This window comes from Sander vitreus, chromosome 4 (genome assembly GCF_031162955.1).
Source record: "Sander vitreus isolate 19-12246 chromosome 4, sanVit1, whole genome shotgun sequence".
In the NCBI taxonomy this organism is placed as follows: domain Eukaryota; kingdom Metazoa; phylum Chordata; class Actinopteri; order Perciformes; family Percidae; genus Sander; species Sander vitreus.
The window spans coordinates 31,190,327-31,212,291 of NC_135858.1; the positions used below are offsets into that span (position 1 = coordinate 31,190,327).

At 41.8% G+C, this 21,965-nt stretch overlaps 1 protein-coding gene across 1 annotated transcript; it reads left to right on the forward strand.

Moving 5' to 3' along the window:
• The first annotated feature begins 3,081 nt into the window (after window positions 1-3,081).
• ldlrad2 (low density lipoprotein receptor class A domain containing 2) lies at window positions 3,082-20,336 on the forward strand. Its single transcript, XM_078249321.1, has 5 exons — window positions 3,082-3,286; window positions 9,067-9,552; window positions 12,233-12,382; window positions 12,496-12,636; window positions 16,184-20,336. The coding sequence occupies exons 1-5, from the start codon at window positions 3,199-3,201 to the stop codon at window positions 16,477-16,479; spliced, it is 1,161 nt and encodes a 386-aa protein (XP_078105447.1). The 5' UTR covers window positions 3,082-3,198; the 3' UTR covers window positions 16,480-20,336.
• Window positions 20,337-21,965: the final 1,629 nt, after the last annotated feature.

Consider the following 21,965-nt stretch of genomic DNA (forward strand, 5'->3'; position numbering starts at 1 on the left):
TAAAGTGTCCAGTCACCCAAATTACGTGAAATAAATAAACAATTGGAATATCTGTGGCATCATGGGGGGTGCAGTGGTTAGCACTGTTGCCTCACAGCTAGTCTATATCGACAATGTTTAATTTCCAGGATTGCTACGGTGCCACCGTGTCCCATATTTTCAGCAGGATGTCCCGTCACCTTCCTCTTTCTTTGTGTTGGCGTTCTAAACTCCGGTGGATTTCTGAGGACTACGGTTAACTGCTCCTCAGATCTCTGCAGGGTAAATCCAGACAGCTAGCTAGACTATCTGTCCAATCTGAGTTTTCTGTTGCACGACCAAAAACAACTTTTGAACGTACACATGTTCCGCCAAAACAACTTCCTTCCTGAGGCTATTTTGCAGAGGCACCGTCTGGCGCTTAGCACTGCCGAGACGATTGTGATTGGTTTAAAGAAATGCGTGTTTCTCCGGCCCGTACCATGAATGGTTGTCTGTCTCTCTGTGTCACTGGCCCAGGGTGTACCCTACCTCTCAGTCCCCCATGACCCTCTAAGATGGATAGTTTTCACAGTGAAGTCACTAGATTATCCAGACTTTCTGTTGAAATTAGTGTCAATTTAGGCTTTGAGCATCACAAATGTAATTCCATTCTATTAATTTCATGTGGAGGCAGAAATCTTAGAGATACTGTAGATCTCAACGTCATCAAATGAAGCTAGATGGCTACGTACACTAAAGGTGAGTTTTTATTTGGGTGAAAGGACCCTTTAAAGCTACAGTAAAGATGTTCACTGAGACCACTGTTAAGTTGCATCAGATGAATGTAAGGTATGTGCAAAAATATATGGCAAGCTTTACAAGAACAATAGCTTTGGAATTTACTGTACTATGGAATAAGATTCGTGGCAATATATTCAAACCAAACTTCACTAATTGTTTGTGAAATCATCAACTATTGGTCTTTTACTTGTTTGGTAATATGTCCTTCTGTTACAGTTCCCCCTGCTTCTTTCTCCCTGATCAGTGTTTTGCTCTCTATGTCAGCTTTGCGGTTTGCACCTCCCCGACTTTTTGTTTGCAGTTCTGACACAAACCTCTTGCATGGGTTTTTCAGGGTGCGTCCCCATTGGCTAACGAGTTTTTGGGTGCACTTGAGTGACAGCTCAGTGCCTGACCAGACTGTTCGGTGCAGCTAGCATGCGTTTGTAGGCGACAGACACCCTAAACAGTGGCACTACTGGATTCCTACAAGAGCAATAAAGAGTAAGTATTGATCATATACTGTATGTTGTCTGTGATGTATTTTCCTAGCATGGTTACTAGACTAAGGTGACCAGATTTCTGAGACAAAATCCGGGGACATTTTCGGCTCAGAAGCGTAAATACCTCCAAAAAGGGTAATGTTTTTATCTTCGTAAAACTTAAAACGGGGACACTGCCCCAGGGTCGTCACTAGACCTAGAGCTGCACTGGGGCACAAGCTCCCCTAGGGGGGGTCCATGGGCATGCTCCCCTGTAAGAACATTTAGTCTATTTTAATGTTGTTTAATGTAAAATGCATCAATCTGGTGCACTTTGAAGAGAAATTCAGAGGTAAGACTTGATTATTCTTATCTATGGATGGAAATACTGTATTTGTGCTGTAGCCTGAACTATTTTGCACTTCAGAATTTTAACCATGCACACACAGGTTGAATAGTTTTTTCTTCATATTTTTGCATTAATGTCACTAGGAAGCATACCAGTAGAAATATATATTCGTATTTGTAAGTGGGATTGCTTAACCCAGTAGCTTAGATTCTGGTTGAGGTGGTTGTGCCAGACTCACGCCTTTGGCTGAGTCTTATCTGTCAGAGGGAGAGCAGGAGTGCGGTTGTGAAGAAGTTGGTAATTTCATGGCGCAGATTAACACTTTTGCATGCACTGTATCCGTTTCACGTTCTCATTAGGGGCTGAGCCCCCCTAAAGGTCTGATCCTAGAATCGCCCCTGCTGCTACTTCATACTTGTACTCCACTACACCTCTGAGGAAAATGTTGTAATGTTTACTGCACTACGTTTATCTGACAGCTTTTGCTTTATTGCTTCACGCTCAGCTTGTTTCTGCAACAGCTCATTGAGTATCAGATACACTTAAAACTATTGAGGAAATATTTTCCTTTGGCATTGGTCCAGTATTAAACGAGATCGCCGTCGGCAACGGCGAAACAAGCTACAGTGTAAGTTAATAGGACGTCAATTGTCCAGCTTGTTTTTACGTTCATAAAAGTGCCTGTTTTGCCGCTGACAGACTCAGATTAACATTCTAAGTGTCTGACAACATTATGGAAAGGATTTCTAAGGAGGTTGATATTTCTGTTAAAGAGTAAGGTCCTTTTTTTAAAGATAAAAAAGTCCGCAAAATTGCGTTCGCTAAACCCACCAGACTTCATGTAAATAAACAGTAGTTTTAGCATCGTAAAATATGGACATTCTAGAACATCTCTGAGCTCTGAGCAGCGCTTGCTCTGGCTTGAGTTTGCGCGTGTAGGTGCGCGAGTCAGCGCGACTATATGTTTGGTCAATGTTTTCTTTCTTTCTTGCTTTCTTTCATTCCAATTTCGGGTCTGTCACAGTCACAGTGAAAACCGGGGACATTCCCGGGGACAGCTCCAGCCGGGGACAGGTCACCAAAACCGGGGACTGTCCCCGGAAACCGGACGTCTGGTCACCCTATACTAGACGTTTTGTTGTTTTGTTGTGTTAAGTCACAAGTAAAGCTTTGCTATGTAAGTTAGCATTTAACGTTTAACAATTGCTAGCTGAGTAGCCTACTGTAAGCTACTGCTACTGTACTCTGTACTCTGTACTCTGTGTGTGTGTGTGTGTGTGTGTGTGTGTGTGTGTGTGTGTGTGTGTGTGTGTGTGTGCGCGCGCGTGTGTGTGTGTGTGTGTGTGTGTGGAGGGGGGGGGCTTTGGTTTGAAATACGACCCTTTTTCTGCTGGCTTGGCAGCTGATTGGTTGGTTGTTGTCATGGAGATGACAGGGCGGGAACGGGAGGAGGTTGAACTGGAATAAAAGCCAGGCAGAGAGAGTTTGTGATGGAGAGCAGAGCGGTCAGACACTTTCTCCTCTCCGCTGAGCAGTTAGCACTGCTGTATGATGCCAGGTCAGTGTGAAGTCAGAATGGCTCTGCTGCTGCTGTCTCCTCTGTGAGTCTCCTGTCTGTCAGTGTGGATGATGGAGGTGGAGGTGGAGAGCTGCTGGCTCAGGCTGCTCCTCCTGCTCTGCTTCGTGACTCTGCACAGCTCGGCCATCGAGACCGGTAAGACTTCAGACACTTGTCACTGACTGCTAATGACATTTGGATCGCGTTGAAAGTGAAGCACTCGGGAAAAGTGCGTCCAGTTCCCTTTAGTGCAAGCGTAACGCTGTGATTGCGATGAGTGTGGTAGAGCTATTGTTTCAGAGAGAGAGAAAGAGCAATAGGACTAGTTTTATAACTGGAGCAAAGTTTATCTTCTATTTCTGTTTCTTGACTCAAAGTCTAATCATGTACTATTATCTGAAGAAAACATATATATAGTGACTGTTGTAACATTTGAATATTGTACGGAAAAGGATTAGGGCCACATGTAAAACATGTATTTGAGTTCTGAGTTTAAACTCAGAATTCTTAGTTTAAAGTTAGAATTCTCAGAATTCAAATACAATTTTCACATCCTCTTCCTTAATATTGAGATATTGAATCCTACATGATAATTACTGCACTATTACATCACCCACCCCCATCTAGTAGTAGCCTAAAAGTAGAAGTATAGTGCCACTGTGATAGTAAGGAAAGGTAACAAAAGTAGTAGTGTTTGTGAGTGGCAATAATATTGTTGTGTATGCGATGCGAAATATAGCTCAAGACGCGTGCCAACAGCTTTATTCCACACATCATACTCATTATTGTCTAATTATGCATGCGGGTCAAAGTATTGTTTTGTGATCATGTGGTTTAAGGGGAGACACCCCAGGCAAAACCAGAATTTTTCAATTTTGAGTTTTTGGGCTATTTTGCTTCCGCAGCATGTCTTCTTTCAGACTATTGGGAAAAACACAGCCAAAAATACACATGTAGGTGTTTATTTTACTACACTTTGTCTATTTGCACCTGCAGATTTCTCCTAAATTCACTAAAAAATAGCATTAGATAATGCCTCTTTTGCATATTTAAAACTTGTAATGCAAAAACATGTCTTAATGTAAGTAATTAACTGGGGAAGTGTCATGTTGATATCTGTTAGTTCAAATGTTTACCCCAATCACCTGTAATGTCTTGCAAAGTCTGTGGAATTTTATAATCTTTAAAGGCTGTTTTCTCAAAATGAGATTTTTCTCAGACATCTCCACTTCAGCAGCACTTACATACACCAAACGTTCCAGTTTCACTCCTATCTATATTCTTTTAAGATTATTTTTTGGACTTCTCCACCTTTTAATTCATAGGACAGCTAGGTGAGAAAGGGGGAAGACACGCAGGAAATCATCACAGGTCGGACTCGAACCCTGGACCTCTGCGTCGAGGAATAAGCCTATGTGTTGTGTCACTATATGTGCGCGTGCTCTACCCGCTGATGTACACAACTCCTATCTATAATCTGAAGGTTTTTACAGAGGGGTTTGTTCAGATGTCATTCATAGCCTGATGTATGTAACATTTTATACCTAAACAGTGTACTTTTTTTTTTATTTTTATTTTTATTTATTTTTTTATGGCTGTTGACACCATATTCTGATTTATGGAGTGATAAAAGGAGATCCAAAATCCCGTCTGTAAAAACCTTTGACTCTAATATGTCAACAAAATAACTGAAGAATTTTGAACCTGGCTTTTTCCAATGTTCAGATTTCTCTTCTGGAAATGTATGCAAATTAGCGCATATTTAAAAAGATAATGCATAATTTCCATATTTAAACATAACATTTCAGAAAACATGAAATACAAAAGATATTTGTCTTAATGTAAGTAATCAACTGGGGAGGTTTCATGGTGATATCTATTAGTTCAATTTCTTTTTTCTATTCTCCTTGGGGTGTCTCCCCTTAAATGCAGATAAAGCATTCTGAAGTCTTACTGCATTAGAATGTCAACTAAAATGAATGCATGCTTGATGGTCACTATATGAATCACATGACTCACGCACGTTTGAAGAGTCTGTTCATTTCTTTTCATATCATATGGGAATAAGACGCCTGGAACACGAGAGCCAATGGATAGCTGCTGTGTAAATGTCAAACCACCACAGGCCCTTTAAATCACTTCTAAAACTAATGTTTGTAATCATTTGTTTGATAAAAACAAGTTCAAACTTCATTATTATGATTGTATTGCTGTGGTTATATGATCAAATGATGTTAAAGTTATTGATCAATAAGTAAATAATAAAGACTAAGTTTAATTAAAATGGATACAATACAGTAAGTTTGGGCAACATGACAACATATACAGTGAAATAACAGAAATGTGTGGACCATCCCAGAGGTAGCTGTCACGTTAATACCTTCCTTGCATTAGACCATTGTGGCCAATGTTGCAAATCATTTAGCAGTGTTCTGTGTTAGGATTGTTTTTTAAATGTTGCATCTCTGTGATATAGGTAATCCATTTTTTAAAATATCTCATTTTCAAGACAAATTGTGACAACCCGTCTCAGGGGGAAGCAACATGAAGGAGAAAGCGTTAAAATAAAGTTTAGTATGCATAGTTAAATACAAGAAAGTGGTGTAGAGAGAGCTGCAGTGTGCTGGCTGAGAGAGAGTGTGAGGCAGTTAGTTAATCGGAAGCTTTCTGAAACAAAAAAACAAAAGCCAGGTACACAGAACGCTACGTCGATCATAACACACATATTCCGGTCTTTTTGTCTTTATACGATTTGTCTTAAAAAAAATAATTCCCTTTTGATCAATCAATCAGACTTTATTTATATAGCACTTTTCATGTAAATGTAGCACAAAGTGCTTCATACAATATCCTCACCCCACACACACACAGACACAGATATCCACACATAACACAATATCCTCTCCCCCTACACACACACACACACACACACACACACACACACATGCGGACACACACACACACACACACACACACACACACACGCACACAGATATCTACACATAACACAATAAACCCCCATAAATCGACAAAAATGAATTCATTAAAAACAGGAACCAAGCTGAGGAAATGCCATCATGTGAGGAAGTGAGGAAACACCAGAGGCATGACACCAAAAGATACTTAAATATATAAATAAATAAATAAATAAAAGCCCTTTCATTATATATATATATATATATTGTGATATAAAATTGCATAAGATATGATAATGGCCCAGCCCTGCTTTAGCCCCCTTAGACCAGTTTATCCATGTTGATCACTGTACTGTTTATAAAGTTTGTTTGGCGTACAGAAACACTGAACTGAATCACTTTTAAGTGTAAAGTGATATAATGTGTTGTCACCAATATTAGAACAACACATGGATGGACAGTGAGGCTGCTGCCCTTTTCCACACAATGCTGTCTCCCATGTGTCACCCAGACCTTGACCCTCACCCGCCCTCGGGATATGCTCTCTGAAATGGACTCCATTTACAATGATAGTATTTTTAAAAGAGTTGGATTTTCAGCCTGCAAAAATCTTTACTGGGGACTTGGCGTCCTCTGGTCAGCCATGTTTTGGACAGTGTCCCCTGAAGCTTTGTATTTACTTGTGCAGTGCAAAAGGGGATGAGCTGTTTCCCACCAACAGGGGCTCCCTGGCTTTGGGACATTCCTGGAGGTCAGTGCGGGAGGATCTAGTTGTCTCCCAGGGAAACAGAGCTAATAAACTCCAGGGGTGGTCGTAAATTTTCTCATTTTTTTGGCCTGCTGCCCAGAGGCAGGGGGCGGTGGGCGGTGGGTGGCTGGCTGTGTGGGGGCACCCGGATCCGCCTTCCCATCTGGCCTGATACTGCCTGTGGATGAGCAGTAGGGCTGCACAATATATGGTCTTTTTATAGTCATTGCGATAGACACTCAGAGATTTTTTGTGTTAGTTTGAAAGAAAATTTCTGTAGAGAACTAGACTTTAAAATGTAACTGTTCTTCTTTTTTTAGTGCTGCCTTTTATATTCAATTCAATGCTCAATTTGTTCAATAAAAGAATGTTGGAAATTATTTTCTTCTACAAGCAATGAGTACGTTTACATGCACACCAATATTCCACTATTATTCCGAATGTGACAATATTCCGAATTTGATACAGGTCATGTAAACAGCATATTCCGGTTGGATATTCAGAATAAGGCCTTTTTCCGAATGTAGCATTTTCCGATTAAGACGTGGGATATTCCGGTATTATTCAGGTTTTAGAGGCATTGTTTGGAAGTGTATACAGCGCACTCAGTATGCGTCTCAGTCATGGTTTTTACTGCAGTTTACGCCCAGTTTACAGCCTCTTGCCTGTTTACGGCTTATGGTCAGCTCTGTGTGTTGCTATGGTTACTGTACACAAACCAACTGGCCAACAGTTTGCAAGGCTGCAGACCCATTAAGAAGGAGAAACACAGCTACTTTTAAACATTATCAAAGACTTGGATATCAACAGGTTTTTGGATATGAGCAAACATCGCTACGCTGACCTTTTCAAGAAGCTGGTTGAAGGAATGAAAGAGGGAGGCTGTGTTTGCACGCTCCAACAAGTCCTCCACCATTGGAAAACTATGAAAAAAATGGTATTTTGCACAGCTACATGTTAACGGGAATATTAGTGGAATATTCACCTTCATTAGCCATGTAAACAGCTTAGAATATCATCTTTTTCGGAATAAGGGCCAAAACCGAAATATTATGTGCATGTATGTAAGTAATATCGTTATCGCGATATTAAACAACGTTTTGGCATATCGCATATTTTCCTAATATCGAGCAGCCCTAATAAGCAGTGAGCTGCTTCTCAAACCATCACCGCGCTGATCACATGGCTGAGTTAGCAGCACTGGTGTGTGTGAGTTTTGGTCAGATAGTCCGGTTGGTTTGGGCTAGTGCGAAAGCTCATCTAAACTCTGGTGCGGCTCAAACAAACAAACTCTGCAGCGGAGGATTGGTAACAAACAGACGGACCTGAAAAATAGTGAACCTATCCTTTAACATTAAAATAAAAACAGATAAAATAACATATCAAGTTAAGATTGATACGACAGTCATCATCAAGGAGACAGACAATGGTTAGAATAATAAAGACCTTTCGACAAAACCAAAACACATGAAGATACACTCTTGTGGAGTTAAAATAATAATAATAGATGATAAATGTAACATGTGATGTTGTTTCATATGGACTCATATATTGTTTTCTCCACTCATTAATGACTTGTGTGCCCCTACCAATCAGTAGTCTTACACTCATACACTCAAACACTTTACAACAGCCCAAAATATGAGCTGGGTTGGCATGGTTGCCAAAGCCTTTTTGCCTGTTATGTCAAGATTCTGAGTGGTTTTCCTGTTCACAACTAAAATCTCTAATTACCTGGCAAACAGGCTTCTGCACTTTGGCAAGAACAAGGCTGAAAAGTTCCCTTTGTGATCAATGAAAAATCACATTAAAAAGCCAAACACAGTCGTCCGTTATCATTAGAGATGTTCCTATACCGATACCACTAGAGGAAAAATACTGGTATTGGTATCGGCGAGTACTGGAATTTATGCCCCGATCCAATACCACGTAATTTAGCCCAGAAAAAAATCGACTTTAAAGTAGTTCATTCCTGTTCTTTATCCATTATGACTGACTGTCAAACAAAAGTTCTATGGCATTCATTGTTTGTGTTTGTTCATGTTTCCCAAAGGGTTTAACCTGAGATAGGCCGCACAACAAAGATAGCAATCATATCACAGCGATACAGGGATAGTATCGGATCATAACTCAGTATCAGCCGATTTTCCGAAGTTCAGGTATCAGAATCGATATCGGGAAGAAAAAAATGGTATCGGACCATCTCTAGTTCTCCTTACAGAAATGCTCCATGTGTCAGCTTGTCTCTGAGGATTCTGTCTCTCTCTTGTCAGTGAACGTGGTGGACTTCTGTGGCCAGACGATCCGGGGTGACGGCATGATCGTCAACTCGCACCAGGAATCCAAGAAGTACTACTTTGTGACCATGGGAACTGACTGCCACCTCACCATGCAAGCCAGCTCCCCTAAAGACAAGGTCCAGTTCCACTTCCGCTTCTTTCTGGTCTACAGTTTGCTACGAGTGGCCCCCCTGAGCCCGGCGCCTCTCTTCCCAGAGTCCCCTCGGGGCTCCGCCCCTCTCAACCCCAGACTGGAGCCCACCACCGGTGAGAGCTCGGAGGACCCGTGTCATGCCGGCTCGTATGTTCAGTTCTATGACGGATGGGACAGGAGCTCGCCGCCCCTCGGGCCTCCTCTTTGTGGGAAGAGCCCGCCCCGGCCAGTGTTATCCACAGGAAACTACCTGACCCTGAGGCTGGTGACCCGGGGGACTCAGCCCAGAGTCGACTTTGTGGGAGACTTCACCTCCTTCAGACTGGGTAAGAAAGATACAGGCTGCATTGACATTGCCACGTTTTGGTTTAAAAAACGAATATCTTTTGCTACGTTTACACCTTGCATTCCCCCCTGTTCTGGCATTTTAGGGCCCCTAAACCGGAAACATATCTGACCCATTTTGGTTTGGAATCTGTGGGGTTGTGTTGCAGTCTCGGACGCAAACGGAGACCTTTGGCAACACCGACACTGACGCCAATGTTTCGCCGCCTGATTGGGTCACAATGTCTCGTTCTCTGAGACTAAGCTAATAACGTTACCATGGCAACTACCAGCAACGCGCAGAGTATACATTCTGCCTCCTGTTTACCCCAGCACGTGCATGCCTAGTATACGAGAATGTTGATGAGATATGTGGTTTGGGTTTGTTAGTTTAAACACAGATTAGTTCTTCTACTGGAGCTAAAAACACTGTGTGCACAGAGACCGCTTTTGGCTCAAAACTGCTTAAAACCAAAACGTATGTACAATGTAATGTAGCCGCAGACATGTCCATCCATTCTACAGATGATGTGTCTGAGATACACATACATAAACCAATATATGATGATGTTATAATTATCCTGATGGCCTGAAATCAGGAAAGGAGTGCATTATCACTCTCATACAATAACCTCTCAAGTAAAGGTATGTTCAATGATCTTCTATCCAAGTGCATTTGTAGCCAGTTTACCACATGGCTAGGTTAGCTTTACTGGTAAACTGTTTATTTAAAGCACTTGAATAAGCAACTGAATGAGTTTAAAACAGTCTAAAGGAAATGTTAAATTGTAGTGTGGTTAAAACTCACTATTTACATTATTTACAGTGCTCGATTAACAGCGAAAATATAATATGAATATGTGAAAAACGTACACAACCTTATTAGGTTTAACAGTAGATCAGTAATACTACGAACCGTCACAGGAAGTGATTTTATTTTGTAGTGTAGTAGCCTACACGGAAGTTGAGTGTTGTGTACTCTCGCTAGCTTGTGTCATGAGATGAACGTGAGACGCTAGATGCAAAAAAGTCATGCAAAAGTTTGTTCTCTTTCTTGTTTGTAAAACTGCAGCATATTGACCAGTAAAATGTTCACAGTAAAGGCCGTTACACACCAACCAGACGGCCGACCGTTGGCAGAAAAGGCAGTTGGACTGATCAGTCTCCCCGAGTTGGTCAAAAAATTTCCTCGGAACACGGCGGCGGGGCGTATCGTCTCCATAACAGCAGCGGCGCAGTTTGAGAGAAGCAATCCTGGTGTCCGCTTGCCATTTCCGCATGCCGTGTGTGTCCGACCCCGAACATGTCGGTCAGCCAAAATGGTTGCGACAGGCGGAACACCGAAACGGGCTTCGAGTCACTGACCTCGCCAGACTGTCCAACGGCCGATTATCGGCCCGGTGTGTAGCTGCCATAAAAGTCAAGCGTTTTGGTTGATAAATTTGAAGCCACTGCTGCATTCTTTTAACTTCACCATCGCGAAGGCGTGCTGATTCAACGATAGCATTTAGCACAAATATCCTTCGCAAAGGTTGAAATTATTCATTGCCCTTAATGCACGGCACAACAATATCACATCATTCATTAACCTGTGCAAATTGTACAAGTCATCTGAGCAGTCTATTAAGAAAACATACTAGTAGTTATTAGTTCACTGACTTTCTTTCATTATTGTTTGATCCCTATAAATGAAATATTCCCTACATTACTGTCCAATATTTTTCAAGGTATACAATACTATTGTTTCTGTATGCTCTATTGGTTAACTTCATTTCAGTACGCTTTGAAAATATACATGCAGATACTTGAAACTTATTTTCGCTGGGTGTCCATCACACACTGAATGGTACTTTATGGTTGAATGATAATACAGCTGAAAGTTCACAGTAGCATAACAAACATCAAGTCATGCATCTGGACTGCACTGCACTAGTGGCACTAACTGTTCATGTGCTGCTTAGATGAAATCTGTGATATTAGAGTTTTCTGCCGAACAGTGTTGCATTGATGAGAAAAAAAAAAAATGGGAAAACACACCAAACATGCTATGTCAGTGTAAATGTAAGACTGTGTTAACTCTAATGTTACTATCGATCCAACAACAGACAGCTCGTACGTTAATCAGCCTGTAAAGCAACAGAGGTTTCAGATGTTTGGATGACTTTTTGTACTCTTCACCAAGTGGCTGAGAAATCACACGTATTCGTGCTGCAATATTCCAGCCAATGGTTTCATGTATTCCACAAGAAAGCTTTGAAAATGCTTTATGCAGATGAAAATGCATTCATGTTTGTTAGCCCTCAAAAATAACTGTTTTGTTTACAATAAAACTCATAAGCAGCCATATTTTCCTTTTGCTTTAATGAAAGCTTTAGTGCGTAACTTTTTTTATATTAATGAACGTCCGTTACATTAAAATGAGTTGCTACAAAGCTCATTAAGACTATCAGCGCCACACAACTCTCTCTGTATTTCTCAGTATGGCTATGTTCAGAAGATTGTGTCGTTACCTCTTCTGAAGAGCCCATCATGTTTTTTAATCCTCCGTGTCCTCCTTGGTTACAAGCAACTGTGTGGAGGAGGAGGAGGGGTGGGGACAGTTAAACTTCCCTACAATGTTTATGGTTAACTCAGATCCTTCCTCTCATACCCTGATCCCTTAATTGTTATCTTCCTCTTTAGGTTTTAACCAATCCGAGTGCAACAATGAGCCCTATTTCACCTGCAGAAATGGGAAGTGTATCCCTCTCAGTCTGGTGTGTGATGATAAAGCCATTGACAACTGTGGGGATGGAAGTGACCTGGAGGAAAACCTGACTACGGGTTGTAAAGGTCAGTTAAGGGATGATGAGGTGACATTGGTGATGCTGATGTTTAAAGATACAGTCCCTGATTTTATTACAGCACGCTCAAAATCTCTTTGCAACATCTTTAATCTTCATCAGCAGGTCAGCTTTTACTTCCTGAACCTCCGCCGCCAATAGGAACCCCACCCCCACCTTTTGTGAATCCACCCACAGTGCCGATTCCTACACATATCAACTGTGGCATGCCAAACAGCGCTCCTAGTCATGAGTCTGTAACAGGTGAGTGAGCACTGTGACATAATGGGCTCTAGTTTAAAGGTCCTATGACATGCTGCTTTTTGGATGCTTTTATATAGGCCTTAGTGGTCCCCTTCAGCTTTTGGTGCAGAATTACAGCCACTACGAGCCAGTCCCACAATGAGCTTTCCTTAGTATGGGCCATTTCTGTGTCCGTAGCTTTAAATGCTATTGAGGAGGAGAGAGGTGGGGCAAGGTGGAGGGTGGGGGTGTGGCCTTGACCAGCTTGCGGCCACGGTTGTAGCTCTATTTCCTCATGGGCGGGCCAAATTCTCTGGGCAGCTGTGGGTGGTGGGCAAAGCAGAGAAAGGGGAGGTAACCTTTCCCTTTATGATAGTAAAGGGAAGATTCCAGATTGGCCCATCTGAGCTTTCAGAATACCCAGGGCTCGGTTTACACCTATCGCCATTTCTAGCCACTGGGGGACCATGGACAGGCTAGGGGAACTCATATTAATGTTAAAAACACTCATAAAGTGACATTTTCATGCCATGGGAACTTTATCAATCCAAACACACGGCGTGAAGTGCCTGGCGCAGGTGTGTTTAGGGCATGTACGAATCCACTTTTGCTAGTTTAAAGGTGGAAAAAAGGGTCTGTGCGCAGCGCTGCCTAGAAGGAGACGTTGGGGGCTTTAAACACCGATAAACGTTTTGGTCGTAACGTGCAATAAACCTATCACAGTGTCATCTCTCATTCCCTTTAAAAGCCAGTATAGTTTGTAACTTGGCACATTGCTATTATGATGGCAGATTTGCTAAGCAGTAAGGAGAGATTCTTAGGAGAAGAAACTGATCTGCTCGTAAAGTGCAAGTGCCCAAGCAGATCATATCATAATACTATTTCACATTGTAATATTTTTATTTTAAGATTTTTTAAGAATTTTAAGAATTAAGAAATTAAGAATTTTTTTAGATTTTCAATCTTTTGCATGTTTGTGTGCTGCTGCTGCTGTGTGTGTAACAAGCATAGTGTGCACGTGCTGTGCACGAGCCTAGGCACATTTTACTAATGCGCTGTTAAAAAAAAAGAAATGCTGCGTTGTTGACTTTAGACCAGGTTTTTGTTGGTCAATGCCGCGATCGCTTTTACGCTGCCTCAAGATAGCAATACGCCAAGAATGCGCCTGAACACACCTCCCTGTAAGAGCAGCACGCCCATGGACGCACAGATGGGCGCAGGTGCATTTGCTATTTAAACGAGCTGGGCGCTGGACGGGAAATTGACAACTGCGTCGGTCTTAAACTAGCAAAGACACTTGCGTCGGGCTTTGCTCTGCGCCGGGTGCAAGATAGGGCTAAATAGATATTTATTAATTCAACCAGTAGAAACACTCTCCACTGGCTATGTCCTGCAGTCAGTTGGTTGGTAAACTAATTAACCATTTGGATGCAAAGTAGTCCTGATCACTGCCAATAAAACTAATGGTGGTGACTATTGAGTTGTTAATTTCACCTAAAGGCTCGTAAACCAATAAATGGTGATGGATACTCACGGCAGAGAGCAGCCTTTTGAGTGATCTGTCTGTATTCCAGCGTCACAGGTACAAACACAGACTCTCACAGAGTTTGGGCCAGTCGATCAGCTTCTGATTGCTTTTAGGGCCCTGCCAACTCTGGCCTGAGAACACACAGCTATTCTTCTGTTCTGACTGTTCAAATGAGAGCAGCAGAAGCGATTCACATTCGCCTGCTGTACAAATTGCCAGCTTTTTCCTGAGTTCCATTTCAATGCATCCAGGTCAGCCCACAGTGAGGGGCCACAGGCTGTATGAACAGACAGACAGATTCAGTAGCAACTTGTTAGCTATGGTTGAATTAATTTGTAAATACTGGGCATCTAAACAGTCAGTGGGCTCCAGGCATATCAAAATGTAATTTATTGCACAGTAAGTATCTTAAATGACTGTTACAGCCAACCTCTATGAACTACATCTATAGTATGTCAGGACAATTAGACAGATTTAGATGTAGAGCTGGGCGATATGAAATATCACGATATTCTTGACCAAATACATCAATGTCGATATTGCGGCAATAATGTTGGGTTGACAATTGGTGCTTTCACAAAATATTAACACAATGAGAGTTTTGATAAATAATCCTCAGTCATGGGTTTATGATGACTAAGTGGGTAAATGAAAATAATAGAAAAGCTAGAACAGTCTGGTAAATTCAGAAAATTACATCCTTTTACTGTAATGCAGCCTTTAAAACCAGGAAAGGACAATTATGCTATATTACGATATCCAAAATCTAAGACTATATCTAGTCTCATATATTGATATCGGTATAATATTGATATATTGCCCAGCCCTATTTAGATGTCCTGGAGGGCATAGTTTGTGACCTGTGTCTCTGTATTGGACAGAAAGACGACGTAATATGTTTCTTTTCTTGAAGGATAGGGCTGATGTTTCTTTACATGAAAAGAACAAAACCAACAATGTGTTAGTCCCAGTGGTGGTTCTAGACCATTTTAAAAATGTAGTGATTTCTTCATAATGTAGCAGAAGATCAGAAATGTATTTTGGCCCTAAACCATTCAGCGCTTTATAAACATCGGTATTTTGAAATCAATTCTTTGAGAGACAGGAGGCCAGTGTAAATAGTGAATAAATTATATCATTTAACATAAAAATATGACATTTTTTATAGATATTCTTGTGATTTGTATGCAAAAAAGATGTGGTCTACCTAACCATCCGACAAAAAAAACATTTTGTTTGAAGGTGGTGAGCACTACTTTTAACTAGTGCCACCGTGACTCTTTAGAGAATGATGTTGTAAAATACGAGAGTGAACTAAGCACTGTCCCATGAACTTCTCTTATTTAGACAGTAGGAAGGTAGAAAGGGAGGAGAGGAGCCCTGGGAAGATTTGATCCCTGGCAGATAGAACACCCTTTTCAGTACTGAGTGGTTTGGGAGCCTTCCGGTGCATTCACAGGCTGCGTCGGCCATCAGACTGTGCGGCAAAAAAGCAGGTCTTTCCATTCATTTTGAGGGGGGGTAGTGTATTAAGGCTGTGGCTGGGGGTGGCCAATCATGTCACCGGAGATCAGACTTGTCAGGGTGTTTTGAGGCGGTGTGAGAATCCTGTACAGGAAACAGGAAACATCACTGCCTCTATTGCTGCCACAAGAACATTTAAACACACAAGCGCTAAACTGCTCAGGAGTTTGCGGAACAGCTCAATGTTTGCCACACAACGAAACAGTCTATCTGAAGCGGAAAACAGTAACTGTGAAATATAACTTGTGCTACATTGGGGGGTTAAAGAACACATGAGGACATCACACAAATGAGCTGTTTCAGTGACACACCCACCGCCGCACAACCCTGCGAAAAATTGCCGGATTGCAACGCTTGTGGTGGCAGCTCAAACCCTAAAAATGACAAAAGTAGTTTGGTTAATTATAAGATAAGCTATACAGTAAGTGTTTCCCACATGAATTATAACTTCAATGAAATATGGCTGCCATGTGAATAAAGCCATTTGTATTTTGCCTCCCCCCCTCTTATCCCTAGACTCCCCTGCCTCCCTGTCCCTGTTGGTTCTCTACATCATCCTGGGTGTGGTAGCAGGCAGCGTGGTGCTCTGCTGGTGCTGCTGGTCACCCGGTTGGTTTCTGTGGCGGGTCAGTGTCTGTCGCTTTTTACCCTGCTGCAACTCGGCCTGCGCCTCCTTCCAGCTCTGCTGCACCCACAGCAAGGAGCACCGACTGGCAAAAGTCACCCCACACACACCAGTCACCGGGACCTTGACAGGCACAGCGGCCACCCCCAACACTGCTGAGGAAAATGTTACCACGGCAGCTGTTTAGAGCAGAAGGACTGTCCGGTTGATAAGTTTGGGCGTGGGTACAGTATGCTGATACTGAGCTGTGATCAGTGGTGGACATGAGCAGTTACTGCATTAGGCATTGCAACATGACCAAGGATCCTTATAGTGAAGGTTGGACTCATGCAGTCCAGTATGCAATGCTGGAATGAACAGAGCTGAATGGTTTCGGTAAAACTGGGGTTTGTGTGCTTTAAATGTGACGATGCAGGTGATGAGACTGCCATGTTTATGTTGTTATGAGGAGGTAAAGCAGGGTACAGTATGACTATGGATTGTGTAAAAAAAAATATGAATGTATCTCAAAAGACAGGATTAAAGCCCAGTTCAGACCAAAGATTCGCGACAAGAAGAAGTTGAAGACTCTTGAAGAACAAGAGTTTTAGAACGTCGCAGACAGAAAAGTTGCAGCGGTCTGAACCGCTCCTTCTCAGCTCGACTCAAACCAGCTGATGGTGTGGCTGCGACTCAGCTTGTCGAGTCTCCAGAGGCTGGTTTTTAGAACGTAAGAGACGTCACCTGTTTCAACAGCCAATAGCAAAGTCATCTTGTAAAGTCATCTACAAACTATTGAAATGAAATGATCCATAATCCATTTTATTTCTGCTACAAACTGTTAACTGGTCGAAATGGCAGGTAGACGGCGTCTCAACAAGCGCCCGCAAGCACGGTGTGTACAGTCGAACAAGCTAGAGAGTAGAGGGTGACACGGGAATCAGTTGTCGCACCCATCCCATCCCGAGCCCATGAAAATACTCCTGATAATAATATATCCTGATCACGTGACTTTGCAAGAAGACGCATTGTAAGAAGTCGCACGTTTCAACTCGTCTCGTCGCAAATCTTTGGTCTGAACTGGACTTAAGGGTTCTTTTAATGACTTTTTTGTTAACAGCACATCCAGCCTGTTTTGTAGTTATCTCTTACATATTGTGATGGCAGCACATTCTGTTGAAGAGATTGCTTATGACGTTTGAGAAGTGCAGCCTTTAAGGCTTGGTCAGCTGTCATGGTAGTGTTAAGTTGTTGGTGTGAACAGTTTTTAGTGATGTTGGTTTGTATATAAAAGTGCTTTTCTGCTCTGCCGTAGAGGAAACAATTTAGTCATGCAGTGGAACTACACTTCAATCCACATCTTGGACCAAAAGTTTGCCATGGACACATGCTGAGGAATCAGCTCCAGAACTACAAAGTTACCCACCTGGTGACAACAGCTGTTCTCCCTTGGAGAAATTCCTTCAAACTTTCCACTCTCCTCCCAGCAGTCCACTGTTCCACATATAAGCCAATGTGGAGTTTGAACAATAGAGCACAAAGTCACTCAGTGTATAGCGGTCAACATTTTGTAGGGAAAACCTTATGGTAAGTATGAACTTCTAACATGATATTGTATGACAAAATAAACATATAGCGAATTACAACAGAGATTCCTGCTAATTGACCAACTTAAATCAATCAAGTATTGTCAGCTGAAGTAAATAGACGGGTAGTCGTAATGGGCACATATCTGAGGGGTGAAACTGAAAAATAAAATATTGAAAATAAAAACCTGTATTGTATTGATAATTTGCAATACATTAAAACAAGGTGAATAAAGTGGAATTTGGGCTGAGCCCTGAATGTTTACAACATCTGGCTCTGCCCCTGCCCTCAGGATTAATTATAATAACTTTGGTGATCCTCTGACTTTTTATCTAGCGCATCAGGTCAACATTTTATTTTGTCCAGTACTTTGATTTATGCCCAAATATACCTGCATAAACTAATGACATACACATGCGCCTCAGCTGGACACCTGAACATTACACCTGTATGTGACGGTTGAACATCCGTTTATCATTCCAGAAGTTTGGGCATTAACATGCTGCTACAACAGCCTCCACTGATGTAGTCTAATCTTTATTTTACTTCATTGGAACGAAGGGAATTATCCAAACACGGAAATGAGGGTGTGATCTAACCAAATCAAGAGAAAATGTACATATTATGCCATGAAGTAAATCCAAATGTGGGTTTGATGTCTTTCTAGCAGGCTTCATATACAGTTAAGAGTACAGTAGAGTCGGGAGCCCAGATAGCTCAGTTGGTAGAGCGGGTACCCATATATAGAGGTTCGACTCTGACCTGTGGCCCTTTGCTGCACGTCATTCCCCCCCCTCCCTCTCTATCCCTTTCGTTTCTTCAGCTGTCCTGTCAATAAAGGCCTAAAAATGCCCAAAAAATAATCTTAAAAAAAAAAAGCACAATAGAGTCCCTGCCCTCTCCTCCTATTATCCAGATTGATGCTTCATGTGAGGGGCAGCCTGTGTTCATGTGTCCACCAGGCAAACCTTCTTTGTGACATCCTCTAGATGGAGTAGCTCCATAACCTTTCCTCCCTCTGCCACACTGTGTGTTGTACATCACATAAGGCATAAGGCCATATGCTTAAACAAACCATGTGTTTCTGACCTCCAGGTTGCCAGGCTACAGCACACTGAAGCATGCAGACTTCTTTATCTATCTGACTTTCTGCTGAGACTGTACAGGAATACACGTACTATACACTCATGAGACAACACACACACAGTACAGTATACATCCTGTCAATGCACATGCTCAGACTTGCATATGCATCACTCTGTGGAGGTCAGCCCTCCAGCTGGATGTTCCTGCCAACAAGACTTTTCTCACATTTTACTGTATGCTAATATTTAGCATCTCCTCAGATCATTTCATTGATAAATCCCACTGTTACAGGCTGATTTTATCACATCTGTGTTTTAATAAACACTGTGAAAGTCGATTAAAGTTAATGTCAAAGAAAGGTCATCCCAGCCTTAAAGCGGCACTAATCAATATTTTTATATTAAATGTGTGAAGTGAAAGCGGTAAACCAACTTTGCAGTTCCCTTCTATGGTTTCTAGCCTCTTTTTGCACTTTGTTTTGGATTTCTGGCTCTCAGCAACCTCATTTCCAGCAGCAGCAGGCAGCTGGTTCCAGTGAAAAAGCTCTGATGAACCCAGTGTGCTGTACACTAACAGCTGGTGAACATAGTGAAGCATTCAGAAGATTAAGAGCTGGATATTTCCTACAGGCTTTGGCGGAGACTAAACCAGTCGGCTTGCATTCGTCAGGTGGACACAACTACAAATACGTGCTAATGTTGCTCCGTGTGTGCTGGATGGCGGTATTATGGAACCCACGTTACTTCTAGAAAAGGCCCGCCCTATGAAGCAGCTCGATTGGTTGGGGTTAGGCATTGACCTCGAGTGGTTAAGGTTAGGATAGCCGATTGGTCAGGGGATAGGACCTGAACAAATCGGTTTACGTTACCTTGCGTAAGCATGGACGCTTGGCCAATAGTAGCGTGTGAATGCTATTGAAGGGCGGGCCTTTCTTAGAAGTTGTGTGGGTTCCATAATAACGCTGCTGGATGTGTAAATAGGCAACTGTTTGCTAACAAGTTCACCATAATAACTTTGTACGGTGATAATTTGTGTTTGCAGTGTTTCCACCGTCCCCATGTCACCAAAAAAGTCAATTAAAGCAGCTTTAAACGAGTGTTATTTGTGTTTTCAAATAAATGTTAAATAGTTTGAATGATTCAATTTGTCTGAAAGGTATAGTATCAAGACATTAACATTTATTACATTACATCTGAATATCAGAAAATCTGCATTCAAGCAGAAAAGAAACATGAAACCGGAAGTCTTTTCACTAAATTGCAGCATAATGTGAATAATGAAGATTTGCTTGGATTGTTGTAGAAGAACAAAGAACATTTTTTGTATTGGTAAAAAAGTTATAGGCTAATGTTTTCAGTTGTCAGTGCTTACAGATGAACAGTGCAGTGTCTAAGTGTCAGTCTCTGTTGTGTACATACAATGTTTTAATAAATGGTGCAAAATAGAAATGTATTGCTGTTTATTAATGCCATATATTTTCTATCATTTGTGGAAAAAATAAACCTTTCACAAAGTATGACAGTATTACCAGGGTTTCAGCGGGGTCTTAAAACCTCTAAAAAAAAAGTAGAGACCGCCTAAATTAAAAATGTTGTCCTTAAGTCTTAATTTTACTAAGGTATTGTGTTCTAGGTCTTAAATCATTTTTAATCATTCTTAAGTTTCCTACATCCGTGAAACACTATCTCTAATGCTCATTGAAATGCTCCCGCAGCTCCCGCATTTTTAATTATTATTAGTTCCTAGCCAATCAGCGTTTGTGTTATTAGCGCGAGTCTTTCGGATTGTACCACAGACATGAAACAGATTTTATTCTTCAGCTATGGGGGAGTGGAAGTTTAGCAATACCTGGCTTGGGGGGGGTGTACTTGACCAACTGCCATGCTTCGCTTGTTTGAAAGCCATGCTCTCTCTCTCTCTCTCATGGGTGGGCCAAATTCTCTGGGCGGGCAAAGCAGAGAAAGGGGAGGTAACCTTGCTCCTTATGACCTCATAAGGAGGAGATTCCAGGTCGGCCCATCTGAGCTTTCATTTTCTCAAAGGCAGAGCAGGATACCCAGGGCTCGGTTTACATATCGCCATTTCAAGCCACTGGGGGACCATAGGCAGGCTAGGGGAACTCACATTAATGTTAAAAAACCTCATAAAGTGAAATTTTCATGCCATGGGGCCTTTAAACTGGGAACGCTGCATGGGTGTACAGACGCTGGAGTCTCATGCAAGAAGGAGAGCCTTCTAACTGAAGGCAAACGACAGCCATCAACCAGTTCTGCCAAGTATCTGGCAGCTCTAGTCTTTAAAAAAAAATTGTCATGATATAGGTCTCAAATTTCATTCATAATAGTCATAAGGATCTTAAAAAGTCTTAAATTTGACTTGGTGAAACCTGCGGAAACCCTGATTACATGCAGTATTTTCTGTCACTTTACTGAACCTAAACGATGCTTTCACTGAGTGAAATATTCAAACTCAAGATGCATTAGCTGCACCATGGCCATCAAATGGGAAATATTCTTCACTAGACCAAAGTTTGGTGAGTTTTACAAATCCTCTTCCACATCATATTTGTCCTACTTGCAGGTGTGTACATTTTAATATGGTTAGAAAAGCACAAACCAGGATGTAGTGTAATCCCATCCTGGTCTGCAGCATTGTGCAGCCTGTAGTTCTCTATGTGACTCAGAGGCTGCTTGGTTGGCAGTGGGGAGGGCTTGGCAAACAGTCAGCAGCTTCACACTGTGTATCGCCTCTGGTATCCACTAGCAACCTTTCAAGTCAAACCCCTATTTCTATAAAAGACAGAAATAAATCTCTACCCAACCCTTTTGTCACTTTGATTTGACTTTCTGTAATTGACCTTTGGACCCCTAGTTAAATTGGTAAGTTGTGCAGCTGGAAGGTTCATTACTGCGTCAAATGTGTTGACACAAAGCAACCTTTCTGCACAGAATGTATTAGATCATATGCATATTTTTTTACCTTTCTTAAGCAGACAGTACTTGGCCCGCTTTTCATTTGCCA

What these genes read in the sequence shown, in the direction of transcription:
- ldlrad2 (XM_078249321.1), top strand. Translation starts at nt 3,199, where the DNA reads ATGATGGAGGTGGAGGTGGAGAGCTGCTGGCTCAGGCTGCTCCTCCTG. An exon ending in CAGCTCGGCCATCGAGACCG is followed by an intron (nt 3,287 to 9,066) that starts GTAAGACTTCAG and finishes CTCTCTTGTCAG; the next exon opens with TGAACGTGGTGGACTTCTGT. An exon ending in TAGTCATGAGTCTGTAACAG is followed by an intron (nt 12,637 to 16,183) that starts GTGAGTGAGCAC and finishes TCTTATCCCTAG; the next exon opens with ACTCCCCTGCCTCCCTGTCC.